Genomic DNA, 18,578 nt, shown 5'->3' on the forward strand with positions numbered 1-18,578 from the left:
GTCAACTATATTAAAGGAGGTAACTTTTCTGACACCTCTTGCTTGAAACTCTCAACTGGTCAAAAGGATCGATAGGCCGTAATCGTACTGAAAATCAAGATCAAGTGGGCTTTTGCTCTTTTGCCACCATTGTAACTGGAAGTTGTTATGCGAATCATCCCATTCGCTTTCCCCTTAAACGTGATTCATACGGTATAAAAATACATGAAATCTGATGTGTGTTTGGTATCAATTCAAATGATGTATGTGCAAGCAATAAGGTAAGCTGGCTTCACAACTACAGGTAAACAAGCGTATATGTTATATAAATATCTGTAACTGTCCAAACCAGTGAGCACACTAGTAAGACAATGTAACAAAAATACAGATTTTGAAAAAATGGTATGACAATTAAATCGACAATTAAGACTGATGGCGCATATCTGACACATTCATTGTTACACCCCGTGTTCAACAAGGCTCTGTTATAGGCCCAATATTATTTACAATAAGTTATTGATCAATTATTCCAAAGTCATGACACCACATGTAATCATTCGCTTATATTTAATGTCCTATTCTATGTTTTATCTCGTTTATGAAAGGCCAGTGGTAATTTGCCTTAAATTAAAAACTAACGAACAATTATATATATCCTGATAATTTTACTGGAGTTGGTTCAACGGTGGCATTAGAAAGCGTAACACTGGGCGTGCGTTTTGAAGTTGAATGCAAGACGCGAAAAACACACCAGATATAAATATTTATTTGTTGTTAGTGCGTGGGCGGTAGACATATAAACAAGTGGATTTCTGCTGATCAAATAACGAGCGAATAGTTTCACTTTGTATCGCCATTACCTGGGATGTGTTGTCGCGCTTGAGCTAATAATCCTCGTGTTTACACGACAGGGCCCAATTAGAGGACCATCGAAATACCACGAGATTTGATGGGTCAAAGAACACTCTTGTTGACACCTCTGTAGTTACGTAAAGCGTTGCAAATAAGTGGGTTCGGTGCAGACAAGTGCAGTTATCGTGAAATGTTATTATCATTGTTTGGTTCCATGACAACAATTTTTGTAGATTTTTCTAAATAAAATATATAACGTCCTCTGAATTTTTCTTTGGAAAGACGTTCTGTACATGCACTTAGTACCGTTTTTCCTTCGTTTTTATTTTTGTTAACGTATTGTATACGGGCGCGGGGAACTTTCTAAGCGCAATTGTTCGCTTTGTTTTATGGTCACCATATCGGACAGGTTGGGTTTCCTCCAGGTGTATTGTTTTGTAGTAGTATTTCTTACTTCAAATAGCACACACTATATAGCTGAGACATTTTTGAAACTGCAATTTTACATCACGTCCCATGTAACGTTTGATAAGTCTAAATACGATACACACGAGAGAGTCGTGCGCGGTACTCCAGTACAAAGTATCACGAGCAGACTTTAGTCAATAATCTTACTCAACTTGGAGTTTTTCTCTTAATGTTTGAAATGAGTTTGACCATGATGCTAAATGTTGTAAAACAGATGGTTTATACATTGTTTTGAGTCTGACTCAACCGTTCTTAGCAAAACTATTATGTCTGAATACATCTGAGATTCGACATTCGTCGTGAACTGACTGCCATTCTGAAGTTGAACTCATATATGAGTCGTGTTCTGAGAAAACTGTGGATAATGCATGTGCGTAATGTGTCACACCAGATTATCCTGTGCAATCCGCACAGGCTAATCAGGGACGACACTTTCCGCTTTTATGACGTTTTTTGTTTAAATGAATTCTCTGCTTAGCAAAAATCCAATAAACGCGGAAAGTGTCGTCCCCGATTAGCCTGTGCGGACTGCACATGCTAATCTGTGACGACGCTTTACGCACATGCATTATGCCCAGTTTTCTCAGAACGGGGCTCATATCATCATCAGAGTTGAGCTGAAAACTTGAGAATGTTTGCGATATTAGACCCTGGTCCTCGAAAATTTAGGTTTGGCTCGGAGGAGCCGTGTAAAATTCATGCATAAACGTGGATCTATTTAATGAGAAGCCCACGCAACCTGAACATCCCATGTTGATGTATTGGGTAGAACGCATTCTGTGGTCGGCTTATGGGTATTATGAAACCATCAAGCACTCGACTGTCAGCCATCCGCTATCAAGTGAGTAAGTAATAAAAACGATTAAGTTTAACATCACAGACGAAAATGACTAATTAACTTGAAATATATGTATATACATGTAGATATTGTGAATAATCAATATATAATACCTAATATAAGGAAACACATTCAAAATAAACGCGTATTTTCAACCTTTTCAAGGTACATGAAAAGGTTCGTTTCTTTGCGAAAGCTCACCCATTTTGAATGTAAAGGCACAAAACACCATCAATGAGCAGAAATGTGTTCAATAAAACTTAAAAAAGCTTTTAACGGAACATTGAAATTAAAGATCTCTGTTTTATCGAAATCAGACGGAAGTTGCTTACATTGTATTATTGGTATCTCTTGACGTGGAAGATTTCTCTATGGATTCATACAATACACTACCGGTATACCATCGTCCAATCGGTCTTGCAAGGAAGCATTTATAAGAGTTTATTTGTTCATGCTCTCAAATTATGTATACATATACGCCTTTAAAAAAAAACGAAAAAAAGAATCGCTTAGCTTCTTTTCAAATTGACACAGCTGAAGCGTAATGTAATTTGCCAACACAATTTGTCCACCCAGCCTAGGACCTAAGTATTTAAAGGTAAATTGCTAAGTAAGGAATTGCTAAGTAACAATTATACAGGCAGAAATAACAATATTTTATTTAATCACATGCTATACCCTGTTTCCCATTTAATACAACCATTACATATTTTTTTTAATTATATACCGGTTTAATGCTTTTAACAAAATACAGGTTGTATCAATCGTTGAAATAAAAAATCCCGTATTACGCTACTCGCCGTTTCCAATTCCGTATAACCATACTAGCCGGACTACTTTCTTCGATCCATTTAATGACGTCACATAACGCGCACCGAAAATAGGAAACCCCCATTTTACACAATATATTACGTAGTACATCGTGTGACGTCATTTCTGTGACGAAATACACTAGTTTTATTTAAACTCTCTGGAATATAAGGACAGTCGGACGTGGTGTTTTTATAACAGTAAAATATTTGTTTAAAACGAACGAATGCAGAACGTTTTTCAGAGTGTGTGTTTATCATGCATCAATATAAATTTCGATTGGAATACAATAATATAGTGTGGTGTAAAATAAGTTTCGATAGAGACATTGAAGAATAGAAGTGGAAGTGCATATCGTTTCAACGCTTTGTTATAAACATCAAATCAATGTTATCAACTTAGTTGTTATAAACATTGGATTTGATGTCATTAAGGTAAGCGTGTCGGAATCCTGTGTTTTCCCAGTTCAAATGTTTACACGGTAATTTACATAAACTGTTTTCATACGCGTCTTAAATAAACTATGGCGAACCGTTGAAGTCATTGTTTTGTCAGTTTTGCTAAAGCAAAAATACAATTGTTAACTGTTTTCGTTTGTTGTGTATATAATAAAAGGAATATTACGCTAGTCAATTGTTCCAAGAGTTTGTATTCAGTCTCGTGGCTTGTGTTATTTCGCATCACACTCGAGGCTCCGCCTCTCGTGTGATACGTCATCACACAAGCCACTCGACTGAATACAAACTCTTGGAACAATTGACTAGCGTAATATTCCGTATATATTACACATGTGAAATACAACATTTTTAAGCGTTTTCATTGGCTTAGTTTTCGTTTATTGACCAATCACATATTGTTATTTTGCTTAAATGACGTTGCAACGTCAAATGACGTCACGAAATGTAAACAACATTCGGGAATTATCATTATGTTTGCGTAAATATTTATTTAATTTGCTCATTTAAAAGCATGTGATAAAAAAGATCTGACACTCGTTGTCGTATCATACCATATTTTATTAAACTCGTCCAGGAAATTCGTTAGTAAGCTCGCCAAAGGCTCGCTTACTTACAAAATTCCTGAACTCGTTTAATAAATAAAATATGGTATGATATGACAACTCGTGCCAGATCCTATATATACATATTATAATAAATGAATAATAAAATGACAATATATGCAAGGAAATATTAGAGTGTATTTGCATTTTAATTGTAATCTGATATTAAGAAATGTATGTACATGACAATCTAACTAATAATTAAAGTACATTTTACAAAAAGAAAACACATAATTATAAAGTTTTGATCTAGCCGACATAATGTACTCACCTACGCTTATATTTATTTCGCACTTTATGCAAATGGTATTTAAGAGCGAATAGCTATGCGGAGCATTGATTGTTTACAATAATACAGATACATGTACAAATGAAATATTTGATTATAAACATGATGATAAATACGAAAAAAGACTTTGAAAGCAAGGTTATATTAATATTAATTTGCATACAAGTTGCAATTAAATATTTGAAAGAACTATGTACAAGTTTAAATATGTACGTGCCGAGCTAACAATTTATATACATACAGTTTTCAAAGACGCAAACACAAAATATAAAATGCTTAGGTTCACTTAACGGTGTTACATTGCATGCCTAACGTCCACCAGTTAGTTAACCTATTTATGCCTAGTGGTCTCTCCCATCCTTCTAAATTGGATCAATTTATTTCCAAAACTAGGGATGTCTAGTATATGTATTTCTATATTTAGAATATTTCTTACAGCAATTCCTTAAAGCAAACAGCGCAGACCCAGATGAGACGCCGCACCATGCGGCGTCTCATCTGGGTCTACGCTGTTTGCCAAGCCCTTTTTTCTAGACGCTAGGCATAAATGGGTTAAACTACATACATTTTCTGTTACACGAGACAGAGCCGTGGCTTATAAAAGAGCTAGTCAAGATATATTTCCAGAAATGAAACTTCGCTGAAATCGTTTCTTATAAACCTCTTACAGAACAGAACACACACAAATACTGATCGAATTCTGTAAAATATATAGGATTTTCCAAGTTTCATCTTGCAGTTTATATAAACGCGATATCTCGCCTGTCGTGTATTTTCCGTTTGTATCAGGTGCATGTGGTCTATTTTGCGTCGTACCAAACGCCTGTAGTGTATTCCGCGTGTACCAGGCGCATGCGGTCTATTTTCCGTCGTACCAAACGCCTGTAGTGTATTCCGCGTGTACCAGGCGCATGCGGTCTTTATTCCGTCGTACCAAACGCCTGTAGTGTATTTTCCGTTTGTTCTAACCGCCTGTAGTGTAGGCTCCCGAGGTACAGCGCGCCCATAGCGTATTGTCCGTTGTTACATAATGTCTATAGCGTATTGTCCGTTGTTACATAATGTCTATAGTGTTTTGTCCGTTTGTATCAAACTTTTCGTTGGTACCAAACGCATATAGTGAATTGTCCGTTGGTACCAAACGCATGTAGTGAATTGTCCGTTGGTACCAACACATATAGTGAATTGTCCGTTGGTACCAAACGCATGTACTGAATTGTCCGTTGGTACCAAGCGTATTGAGTGTAAGTTCCATTAGTACTAACAGTTTATAGTGTTTTCCGTTGGTATCGGACGCCTGTAGTGTAAGTGCCGTTGGTTAAAAGCGCACGTAGTGCATTGTTCGTTGGTACATAACGCCTTGTTTATTTTCCGTTTGTACCAAGCGAATGAAGTTTAAGGTCCGTTGATACCAACCGCCTGTATTGTATTTTCATTGTGTACCAAGCGACTGTAGTGTAAGGTCCGTTGATACTAACCGCCTGTATTGCATTTTCCGTTCGCACCAGGCGTTTTCGAACATAAATGTATGCATTATTAAACCCATTTGTTATTAACGGGATAGTTTTCAGTGAAACAACTGACATTTACCTTAATAACAACTAATATCCTTTCGAAATGCAAATAACTATTTGCTGTGTATCGCGCATTTAATAATTGAATGCTCGCTGTTTCGTGGTGTTGCAACATACATATAATACATTTTACTGTCTGTGTACACTGCTACACCCCCTAAATAACTTTTAACGGAACTGTCCCCGGACTGACGAATTTTTGAAATGACAGTGTGTTTTTTATCAAAGAATTAAAGAATAATGTCCGCGCATTCTATTTTATAAAAGAGTAAACGTCACTGCGAAGGGAGATACAATATAATAAGTATGGGTGAGAGTTGTCATCAAATAACAACACGTTATCACACGTTTGTAGCACTTAACATTGGATAATTCGGAATGCCTCTAATGTTATGCCTTTGATGCTTAAAATAAAACTTGAGTAACAAAGAAGCGTTAATATGTGAACACGTCATTTTAACATATGCGTTTATCCCTTTTTAGGGCAAATGTCCCAGTATCATGAACATTCTCAATTTTTATCTAAATGCAGAAAATAAGATTAGAATTTCCATTCAGCTGTGTTTGAGATTGCCAGTAAGCTCAAAAACAATCTTAAATCTCAGCTATAAAAATATGTACATTTTTGCTCATACTAAGGGTTGAATGACTCTAAAGTCAGAAATACTTTCGTGAACAGCGAAAGTTAGCATGGTGGTCAAACTCATTTAAAAATGAGAAAAAGACTCAAAGTTGAGTCCGGATAATGACGTAAGTATGCTCGTGATACCAGGCCCAGATCACCGACCCCGCTTCACAGCCCAGGTAGGCGATATCTGTAAGTAACGTTCCGATCTAACGATGGGTGGCGAAGAATGTTGCTAGGATACAATGGTCGTGGTTGGTACATGAGTGACTCCTTTGCGTCCTTGTATTTAGGGGCCCTCCAGTCGGTCTCCGGGGGTGAGCGGTTGTGGACTGGGCGTTCCCGGGGGCGGTGTCGCCCGTGGGTTGATGTTAGTGAGTTGGTGATCTGGCTCAGGTCCCAATCCCGGGGATGACGGCGAATGGGCACTTTGCTCGCTTCTTAAAACATGATATGAACAATTAAATGAGTGTTGTTCTGAGAAAACTGGGCTTAATGCACGTGCGTAAAGTGTCATCCCAGGTTAGCCTTTGCAATCCGCACAGGCTAATCAGGGACGACACTTTCCGCCTAAACATGATTTTCGGTAAGGAGGGACTTCCTTGAAACTAAAAATACCATAAAAGCGGAAAGTGTCGTCCCTGATAAGCCTGCGCGGACTGCACAGGCTTATATGGGAAGACCCTTTACGCACATGGATTATGCCCAGTTTTATCAGAACACGACACAATTGAATGTAATATGCTAATACTGCAAGAGGCTTTTACTGTGATGCAGCTGACAGCGACACGTATGTCATTTATAATTCAAAGAGACTTGTTCGCAGTAAGCCAAATTGACCATTTCCAAAAATGTTTTCAAACATTTAAAAAAATGTATGCATTTTATTTAAACAAGCCGAATAACACTAATGCCTAACAAAAATGTCTAATACATATGTGCGCGAATCGATAATCCTTGATCCAAATTTGAAAAATAATAAAGCGTTTGTAACTATTTCATCAACAATTTACCAAAAAAATGTTATAGCATAATAGCGCTTACCACATTACTTCACAAGCCTGCTAGGCGTGATGGTAGAGCTTTAGTTTTGCTTCGAGAAGTCACTGATTTGAGCCAAAGGGAATTATGTTTTATTATTTGATTTGTATCTTTTTTTCTCGATATATTAATTATGTAAACATGTTTCAAATATTGCATTTTTGTTATTGAATTCGATAATAAATGGTATTTGGAAGAAACACGAAAATCTGTGAACAAAGCCCTTCAAATATATCACTTTTTCATATTATTAAACGTGTTCAGAATTTTGAGTACTTTATACATTACCATTCGACCTTAAATGCATAAGGTTTTACATTCAACAAATTTATAAACAAGTTTAACATTGCAAATGCAGATATGAATTGCTTACAGCAACTTTACGTTAGAGAAAACGTACGTTTTTTATTCCTTCACTACATGATGAATTAGATTATTTATTGAATATATAACACAACTTTTTCTTACTAAATCAGCAATTATGACAAGTTTTTTTTCTGCATGTAAAATATAACATATTGTCTATAAAATATACACTGTATTATTTAGACACACACATATATATAAATATGAATTAATTAATATATTCAGGTTAAACTGATAAGTTGTGTAAGCATTAAGTTACGCAAAACTATAAATTTAAGAATCGTTGTTAATGAATATTACAATAAATAAACCTAACTTTGCTAAAGATGATTAAAAGAAAATAAAACGTTACTAAAACTTAACTACATTCAACAGTTTGCGTTACAACAAAAAAGCTTGTTATTAAGAGCAGATCTAAAATGGTGTTAAAATAGCGATATTGGTAAATTATATGATATGAGCTTTTGGAGAAAAAGGTATTTCCACTACATGGAAATGTAATACTACATGATAGAACTTGCCTTTAAATCAAATTGCTTACTATAAAAGTAAAATAAAGCAATGAAACTGTATTAAGCACCATGAAATAATACTGAGCTGAGGGTAACCATTGATACCATAAAATGTCAATGGTCAAAGAACGACACTGACAAATAAAAAATTAATACAGTTGTATAGAAAATTGTGCCTGAAAATGAAGATATTGGATTGTAAATCTAAAACAAAGACCAGACGTGTCACAGACTAGGGTACCCAGCGACACGTATTATTACACGGACAAACGACAGGTAGGCCGCAAAAGATCTCAAAATAAATTAGAATGGTATTAATTGCTTATGTAAAATTTCCCTATATTTGAACTTTGAACGCTGAGATAGGCCTTGACCTTTCAGCTTGGGACATATGTGTTGCGCGCGAAATGCTGTCAACACGGTGACATTCTTTTTAGTATAATTTATTTGTGCGTGCACCTTAAATTTCATGGTCAACGAGGTGATTTATTACTTTGGGACCCAACGTTGTGCCTATTTCTCAGGATGTCCCTTTCTCCTCTGGTATAGTAACCGGCCGCATGTATGTCTTTTTGTGGTCATTTCCTATATCCCGTGTGTGTCTGCACTTTTAGTGCAATTCATGAGACATTTAGTTGAAATGAACTATTGGGTTCGCTTAATAATGGTGTCTTTTGTGCAGGCACTGCACTGCTTCACTCTGCTTTCTTCCCACGCCTGTATTCAGGCAATGTGAATTTTACTGGATTGCACGAAATATACTTATTTTTGCGATTCATAAAGAACATATTCACCATAAAATTGATATTGGGTGTGACAATGTAAAATAAAGGAAATGCGGGGAAATGCCTGGGCAATTAAAGTTTCATGATGGGATCAAGCCTAGCCACATATATTGTGATGGCGTTGGTCATACGATGATTTCTACGTCAATTCTCTCCTAGATATGATGCAAATTGTGCAATTATCAGTAATTGTAAAACGTATGTACACTATCTTAGAAAAAGTGTGCTAAGGTTAACTGATCGGCCGTGTGTGACGGAAATGCCGATGAATTAGGCGAAGACTCCAAATACGTAAAAAAACAACAGCGGACGAGCAAGTGCACTGCAATGACCGCATGTTACCAATACCCTTATCGAAGCATTTAAATGTCTAAATAAGATCTACCACCAAATAAAGGTGATAAATACCGTTTTTACACAGATGAAGTGATCTGTACTTCGTTGTCACAGAACAACACATTGATAAACTGATCTGCATAAGAGAACAGCGGTATTTGAAAGGACAAACGGAACGATGGTCCAACGGAAAAGTTTTTCTGTAACACTGTATCAGAGGTGTTAGAACGTACATGACACCATCAAACTTTACGCACGTTAATTTATCAGCGTATTTAGATCACGAATGCTGTTACTGAAATGTTGTTACTGTGGCTCAATTGGTCGTTGTCGGCTCGGATACTACTTAAAAGTACGGAAAAATACTAAAAAGTCCCCCGGGGAAATCGCCGGGTGCCTTGAAGTATATTCTCCGTACCCCTGGTACATTGAAGTATCATTCAGAGTACCCGGGGACTTTTAAGTAGTCCCTGCGCCAACAACGTCCAATCGAGCGTTACTATGTACAGCCACCCACCTGTCCTATTGAGCAGCCTCTGTTCGTGGTGTACGTTGTATCTCCAGTCGCCCGTGAGTCGCTGCCGAGTATAAAAGTCGTCAACCAACTCCCGCTTCTCGCCCGCAGGCCGGATCGGCTTCAGGCGCGGTTTCTCTTTCGGTTTTTCTTTCGTCAGCATGGGGTCTTCTTTTGGCTTTCGATTCATCAGTCCGCGCAATTTCTGCTCCATAGGACTACGGCGCGACCTTGCCGACGCTTTTGCCGACGCCACCTGCTTTTGTTCTATTCCACTGAGCACGCGGACGGTCTCCTCTTTGAGACTCTTCATCTCGTCGAATGACTTTTCCAAGAGCAGTCTGTCCCGCTTGCTCAGGTTTAGATGTTTGAGTTTATTGTGTTCACGCTGCATCATAGCCAGCGACAGAAAGAACTGCTTGTGTTTGACGTCGCTGTCGGCTTGACCGTAGGCTTTCTGGATCTGTTGGTAGATGCGCGCCTGGAGGTCGTCAAAATCGTAAGACAGGCGGCTTGACGGGGGCACCGACTCTACCTTTTTCTGCACTAAGCCTTTCTTGCGGCGTGAAGTAGAGCCTCGCAGGTAGGAGTACACGGACTCTTCCGACATTGGACGCGATTCTCTTCCGGTGTAAGTGTAGCTGATGATGTCATCTTCGTTTGTTACCGGTGTAAAGGTAGGAATTTCTCGTCTGTGTCTATCCACTGATTTGGATCGGTAATTTGGGATATTAAGTCCGTCTTCTTCAAAATATATGCTTTTTCCTAAGAATAATCAAATATATATATTAAGTAATGGAATCACTCTCCTAGCCGTCCTTTAAAATCCTTTCATCCGTGAAAATGATCAAACTGTCATTTCAAAGTTAAGAATGCATCTGCAAATGTCATAAAGGCGTATGAAGTGAAATCATTGCAGTCAGTTTATACTGACATGCACTGACTTTATGTAAATTAATAGCGCGTGTAAATGGGAAAACGAGGATTAATGAAACAAAAGCTGAGATAATATCATGGATCACGCAGATTAACCCAGATTAACACAGTTTTAACACGGATTTACTGTGTTAACTGTCAAATTGGGTTGAATTACTTTTACTGCTAAAATTACTTATAGATTGCCCCATATTAATAATTCCTTTCCATATACGTAGAGAACTAAACATGTTTAAAGTAACCAACTAGTGTTTCATCTGTTCAGAGCACCAAATTTTACAACACTACAGTGAATGCAGGGGTAAAAACGAATAAGAGTTATTTAGAGAAAGACAACTCAGTCCCTATTATTCAATAGAGGTTTTTATTTGGGAGCGTTAGCTCACAAATAATGCAGACGCCATTTTGCAAATCAGTATGCATTAGCTACGGTAGGAACCGTTACCCGTGACTGCCTGTGTGGATAACTCCATTAAGTTTAAGCAGACGAGAATGCTAAAAGCGTCTGCTCTAACCACCGCATCAGCCTGTTCTCAATGGTACACTATAAAGTGTGTATTTAACAGCTTGTAAGACAACGTTGGCCAGTCTAGTGTTTATCATTGAAATCTGTTCATATTGGCTGCTTTCAGGGAAAATGGGGCTTAATGCATGTCAAATAAGATTAGCATGTGCACACTGATTAGCTGTATCAATGATTTGAAAAACACCCACACGTCTCGACCTTTGTTTTAAGACACACTCTTTATAAATTTGAATGGGTTGTGGTCATTTCAAACTTGCGATATAAAAAGCCATAACATAATTTTGAAAATTTAGTTGCGTCTAAGATTATACAGCAGCGAACAAATTCAGCGCCTTCAGCGCTTTGATTGAGACCATTGTTGTAATGAAAATCTGTATTCGTTGGCACTACAGATGGAATTTATCGTTCCTACACGTTTAAGGTGATACAATGTTATTGCTTAATAATATTAGGGATGCTCTCCTTTATTATTATATATATATTAAATTTATTTCAGCACGATTTTTATCACTTTAATGCGAATGATGCTCTAAATCGTTATTTTTGCGGAGGAGTTTTTCTAGCCTCGCTGGGAAAACTGGGCTTAATGCTTTTGCGTCAAGTGCCGGCCAAGATTAGCCTGAGCAGTCTGAACAGGCTAAGCCGGGACGACATGAGCAGTCTGAACAGGCTAAGCCGGGACGACATGAGCAGTCTGAACAGGCTAAGCCGGGACGACATTCTGAACAAGCTAAGCCGGGACGACATTCTGAACAAGCTAAGCCGGGGCGACATGAGCAGTCTGAACAGGCTAAGCCGGGACGACATTTTCCGTATTAATTGTATTCTTTTGTGTATATGAAGTTTCTTAAAGCGTTAATCCAGTTTTGTGGAGAGGGTCGTCCCTGATTTACCTGTGCGGATTGCACAGGCTAATATGGGACGACACTTAACGCACATGCATTAAGCCCAGTTTTCTCAGAGGGAGGCTAAATACAAATACCTATGTTGTAGCTACGGCTTCGATATTTGCGTCGTCGTTTTGGCTTCTCATTCATATCAAACCTTGGTTCTGTCATCTGACCTGTCTCCTTCATGTCCTGTAAATGAAATCACAACATCCCGGCTGAGATTTAGGTAAATGACAACTCAATATTCATGCTTGAGAGAGGTCCTGTCAATGATTACTAAATATCCGTGCAAAGAGTGAGGTTATGACAATTTCAACTCAGTGTACGCGCTTAGAGTGAGGTCTTATCAATGAATACAAAATATCCATGCTAAGAGTGAGGTCCAGTCAATAACAACGCAATATCCGTGCTTAGAGTTAGGTACAGTCAATAACAACGTAATATACGTGCTTAGAGTTAGATCTAGTCAATGGCAACATAAAATCCTGTTAAGTGTCAGATCCTGTCAATGACAACACAATATCCGTGCTTGCATGGTGCCCATGCAAACAAAATATCCGTGCTTAGAGTGAGTTTTTATCATGAAAACACAACATTCGTGCTTAGAGTGAGTTCATTACAAGAGGAACACAATATTCTTGCTTAGAGTGCGGTAATATCAACGTACACACTACACCCGTACTAAAAGTGATGTCATGTTAATGAAAACACAATATTCGTGCTTGGCATAAGGTTACGTCAATTAAAAAGAGTATCCGTGCTTTGAGTGAGGTCAAATTCATAAAACACTATAATCTTGCTAACATTTAGGTTATGACCATAAAAACACAATACCCGTGTTTAGCGTGAAACTACGAGTCATATCAATAAAAACTAAATTTCGCTGCTTTGAGTAAGGTGATGAGAATCAAAACACAAATCTGTTCTAAAAATGACGTCATGTCCATGAACACACAATATCCATGTTTAAAGTGTGGTCATGTGAAAGCAAAACAACCGCGTTTAGGGCGAGGTCATGTCTATAAAAACAAGATATGCGCGATAAGAGCGAGGTCATTTCATGAAAACAAGATATGCGCGATTAAAGCGAGGTCATGTCTATGAAAACAAGATATGCGCGATTAAAGCGAGGTCATGTCTATGAAAACAAGATATGCGCGATGAAAGCGAGGTCATGTCTATGAAAACAAAAAATGCGCGATTAAAGCGTGGTCATGTCTATGAAAACAAGACATGAACGATTAAAGCGAGGTCATGTCTATGAAAACAAAATATATGTGGTGATAAGAGTGCAGTCATGTCTATGCGAACAAACTATTGCGGTCATGTCTATAAAAACGAAATGTCCGTGCTTAGAGCCAGGTCATGTAAATAAACGCAATGACTTTGGTCATGCCCATGCAACAGTGTATTCGTCAAATAAAAACATTATTTATGTTACCAAAAGTGTAACATTTTAAACAGCGACCAATAACAATTGTGTAGATACGTATCAACATATGGAAAAAAATCCTATGCATATGACAAATGCATACTCATAGCATAACAGGATTTCTAAACTACAGTGTGACAATATTACTACCAACGTGAGGTGAACAACAGAATCAAGAGCGTGCGTCAAAACTGTATTAAAATAAATGACGAAACCCTGACCAAAAATTAATCGTCATGTTAAATTTCATAGTTTTTACATTATTCGTACTAACTAGTATTTACACGTGCAAAAGATAATTCTCTTATCTTCATTCAAAACATTTTACTAGAATAACACCGTTTTTCAATTAAGGGTGAAACCGTTAATAAAGGGATAAAACCCATGCGAATTGCATATTGAACACATGTTATGAAACATTAAGGTATAAATAACACCTAGTTTAGCGTGAAACTACGAGTAACACTTTAGTTTTAAGGGAAAATTCGGGTATTGCGGTAGATGCTACAATCTTGGCTACATTCCTTATCGGGTTAACGTAGTTCGTAAGACTTACCTCGTTTTCGACCTAAAATACAATGTATCATCGAAAACGGTGCAATTAATTGGTATACATATGTACATAGATGGACATATCCGTAAATACATTTTCCGACTCTAGAGAATTTATATTTACTGTTTGTCAGATTTTATTTAACAGAGATTAAGATATTTTACAAAATTTTGCCTATTGTTTTGTTTTAGAAGTATTTGCTTTATGAAACAATTTTATATATGGTATCGATACATTTTTAATTCAATAAGTTTAAAAATCTTAAAATTGACTTTAACTAATAAGTAAGTCCCAAATCGAGCTCCCCTGAAATTTCGATAATAAAACCAACACCAAGGAGATTGTATGGCTTACTCTTATGCCGTTCTTAGATGTACGGAATAACCAAAATCGTTTTGGTTCGAAATCAAGTATAACCAATAATGCATAATATTGTATGTCTTATTGAAGTTTACTGATCAGTGTAGGAAACCGTGTCATAAAATATACAAAGTGATGACCGCAGAAAAACAAGTAGTTTATTTGCATGCACCATTGGGTTTTGCTCGGACCAAGACTCAAGGTATAGGGTCGCGTGTTATTATTGGAAACATTCAATGCATTGTAAACAAATATCTTTGAATAATTCTTATTTTTGTAGCGAATTTAACAAGTTAAGTATTATCAAGACTACGTGTCGCGATCAATTAAGAGAAGAACGAAGCCCCGCATTACATTCAATTCGAAATCGAAAAGCTAAAAGCATAGAAAGACATAAAATATACAGTCAAACATAACTTAGCAGTCACCTGGAAAAAAACGGTCATCTGCCTACAGCGGTCACTCTAGATTCCCGCCGTCCTATGAAAATCATGTTATATTACACCTGAGTATAACGGTCACCTGGATATAGCGGCCAACGGCAAGTATATTTCACTACGGAAGCCATATTTTATCTCAGAGGTCGTTGTACAGCGGTCATTTCGAGGTGTGAAAGTAAACACTTAAATCAATCTGCGTTGTAGTTTCTGATGATATTGCGTATTGTGCGCGTGTATTTTGCGGCTAAAGACTCTGATTACGGTACCTGGCTTTGATATGATTTGGGTTTTTTTTCCTGGGATAATTATGGTGTACATCTTCAAAATGAATATGTCAGAGTATGTAACACATTTTAACTGATTGTCGCTTATTAAATTACCGCTAATTAGTACATCGACTGTAAACCTTTAGGTAGCATGGATTGACAAATAATAATAATAACGTTTCATTCTTTACATGAGCCCTCTAGCGTACACGTTAATTTTACATGTAGACGGAATAATAAATCACAAATTAGCAATCAGTTGTAAACGCAAGTTCTTACCGTTGGAGGAGCGAGCCAAGTGTGTGCAACTGTTTGAATGTGGAAACATTCGCGTGTGATAGTAAGTGAGTTTCGTGTAGGGCGTACGCAAGTGAAGAGTGTGCGCAAACGTAAGCATGCCATTGTGGAGGTGTATTAGACAAATGGGAATCTGAGGTTGAAGCGTAAGAACATTGACACGGAATACAGAGGATTGAATAATATAAGCGCTTCACATGGGCTACGGCTCGTATGGTCAATATGTCTGGACCAATGACGTTTACCGGTGGGTTTGGTCTCATCGATTTAAACGACCGTAAATTAAAAACTTAAAATGAACGTAAAACTAACTGGCGAATTTACTGAATGGGCGAAAATAAGGAGGAAACAACAATATTATCGTCCATAAATTCATTAATTTAACAATAGTTGTGATTTTAAAAAAATTTATAGATTGTTACCACACGTCTTCGGAAACTAGGGTGCACACATTTTCGAACGGAGTTGACACATTTTTTGGAATAAAACTACATTCCTGAAAGACCATATTACATAAACCATATCGAATCAGACAGTCTTACGCATAACCTACTTTCTTTGCACATGGATGCCTTTAAGTTAATATGAATACTGCATAATTCAAATTCAGTAAAATATACCGCAGTATAATGTTGACTCATTAAAAACGGACTCGAAAGGTCAGTGGAGAGTAAGAACTTAGTGGATAGATTGTTAGTGCATCGTAGCCTGCAACGATAAAAGTAGATCACGTGATTTCAATTCTCGAAAACGCACTGCATGCGAACGATCTAAAACTTTCATACACGACAAAACTCGTCCATGAGTTTACTATTTCGATTCCACGCTTTGCCCGCTTGTATATGGTGTGCGACTCATATGCATTAAAAAACTAAATCTGAAAATCTAAATCACACTGATATCCCATTCGCAGTAGCATTGAGGATAAACAGTAGTTAGGATTTAGACACACTTACACGAGTATTAATACAATTAGTTGGATAGTTCACATGCTCTTACCTTTAGATCCTTGATCATGGCTAATACTGCGTGGTAGCCTTTGTTGTATTTCGGCATTCTAGTAGGAATCGGTCCTGTCGAAACGCGCCTCTTGGTTCGGGCATTATCCGCATTCTGACGGTATTTAGTGTTGCCATTCGTGTCTGGAGCCGGCACAGAACGGCTTCTAGATTTAACCGGACCCTTTGCCGCCATTCTATTGAATGACCTGCTCCTAAAACCACATTGCTATTGCTTATGTGTACATATTGACACTTTGATATGGCCCTCAGCACAGGCAGCAGTATTATAAATTTGCCCCCCCCCCCCCATCCCGAGGACCCTACACCCCCCCCCCCGAGCTTACCTAAGGGGTTCCAGATTTTTAAATGTACACCTATTGTGTGAAAGTCGAAGTTAATTGAATATTAAAGTAATAAGCCGAACAGGAGATCTGTAAGTTGTGTAATCGCGTTGGTTTTAATGTCTTTTAACGAATCCAGTTGCGTTATTTCGGCAACTGCATGGAACATGTATGTTCTCGATGACAACGGTCACGTCCCGTATTCCACAATCTTTCAGCAATAGGCATATATGGTGCGTTAGTGCGTTTCATACCTTGTGTATATACAATACCTATACCAGGGGTATTTTTTAACTATGTATTTGTGTCAATATTCGTTTTTCAAAAGTTAAACCATACACAATAGGTGTACATTTAATATTCTGGAACCCCTGGGATTAGCTCGGGGGGGGGGGATAGGGTCCGGGGGTTGGGGTGGTGGTACAAATTTATGATACTGCTGCCTGTGGCCCTCAGCACGCACAAAAGTGTTGATAGAATTGAAAAAAAAACACGCTATTTTATTATATCAATTAATTATGTTTTTCATTGTCAAACAAGCAATTGCCTCAATAAAATCGTAATGAGATTGTTAAACATGGACATATGGCTAGGCCATTTTATGTCACACCAAGAAAAATTGTAGAAAACAGGTATAGTCTAAATAATAAGATGTTATAATGCGGGAAACGGATCCCACAAGTTGTCAAGTTGTGTATTATCTGTGATTTAAACGGGTTTCATTTACAGTTAAAGAACTTTCATCGATCAAACTTGACATTGAAAATATGCAGTTTCCTAGATGACAGTGATATTTCAAATTTTAAAACCCTATACACTATATAGACATCATATATACAATACCAAAATAAATCAATCAGTCACTTACCTCTGATATGGTATTTCTGAAACGAATATAAAAAGAAAATAATTCACTACAGTGCACCATGTTGTATGCAAAGTAAATTTTTATATCTGTTCTCTTTCACGCCTTAAGTTAAAGGGTCAGATTTATATTATGTTATTTTTTATTTCAAGTCGAATTGACGATATCGCATATTCGCATATTCAGTATATAAAATAATATTAATTATAATTTATTCAAAGGTTTATGTTTAATATGTATTAAATGTACTGCCAAGAGAGAAAGTATTAAAATGGGCCTTCAATATAACACGAAATAAAATAATACATGATGCGAAGTCTATGCTCAATATTCCCATTTTGTAGGTAAAGTCCATAACATCTTTGAGGTAAAGCCCATAGAATTGCGTGTGTAAAGTCAACTGATCTTCAATGTATGTGGATAAAGTCCATTACAGTTGTAGGTCAAAGCAACTAAATTTTTATAGGAAATGACAGTCCCATTTTTCTTATATTTCCGGTTCGTTGTTTTACATGACTTTAAAACCTGGTTGTATTACAGTTTGTTTTGTTCCCACAGAAAATAAAACACAAAATTGTCGGCTATTCGCACATTGTCCCTTTTACTTAGCCTCGATATTGAA

General features: G+C 37.2%; 1 protein-coding gene across 1 annotated transcript; it reads right to left on the reverse strand.

Annotated features, from left to right (window-relative positions):
- Positions 1 to 4,822: 4,822 nt before the first annotated feature.
- Positions 4,823 to 16,924, reverse strand: LOC127842399 (uncharacterized). Its single transcript, XM_052371886.1, has 4 exons — positions 16,749 to 16,924; positions 12,494 to 12,590; positions 10,053 to 10,814; positions 4,823 to 6,935 (listed from the first exon to the last, which is right to left on the reverse strand). The coding sequence occupies exons 1-4, from the start codon at positions 16,803 to 16,805 to the stop codon at positions 6,664 to 6,666; spliced, it is 1,188 nt and encodes a 395-aa protein (XP_052227846.1). The 5' UTR covers positions 16,806 to 16,924; the 3' UTR covers positions 4,823 to 6,663.
- Positions 16,925 to 18,578: the final 1,654 nt, after the last annotated feature.

The sequence above is a fragment of the Dreissena polymorpha genome, chromosome 8, assembly GCF_020536995.1.
Source record: "Dreissena polymorpha isolate Duluth1 chromosome 8, UMN_Dpol_1.0, whole genome shotgun sequence".
In the NCBI taxonomy this organism is placed as follows: domain Eukaryota; kingdom Metazoa; phylum Mollusca; class Bivalvia; order Myida; family Dreissenidae; genus Dreissena; species Dreissena polymorpha.

Bases quoted from the DNA above. Each gene is read 5' to 3' on its own strand.
- LOC127842399 (XM_052371886.1), bottom strand. From the start codon at position 16,805: ATGCCGAAATACAACAAAGGCTACCACGCAGTATTAGCCATGATCAAG. The intron at 12,591-16,748 runs GTAAGAGCATGT...TTTCATTTACAG, and splicing joins CCATGATCAAGGATCTAAAG to GACATGAAGGAGACAGGTCA. The intron at 6,936-10,052 runs GTGGGTGGCTGT...TCATGTTTTAAG, and splicing joins GAGGCTGCTCAATAGGACAG to AAGCGAGCAAAGTGCCCATT.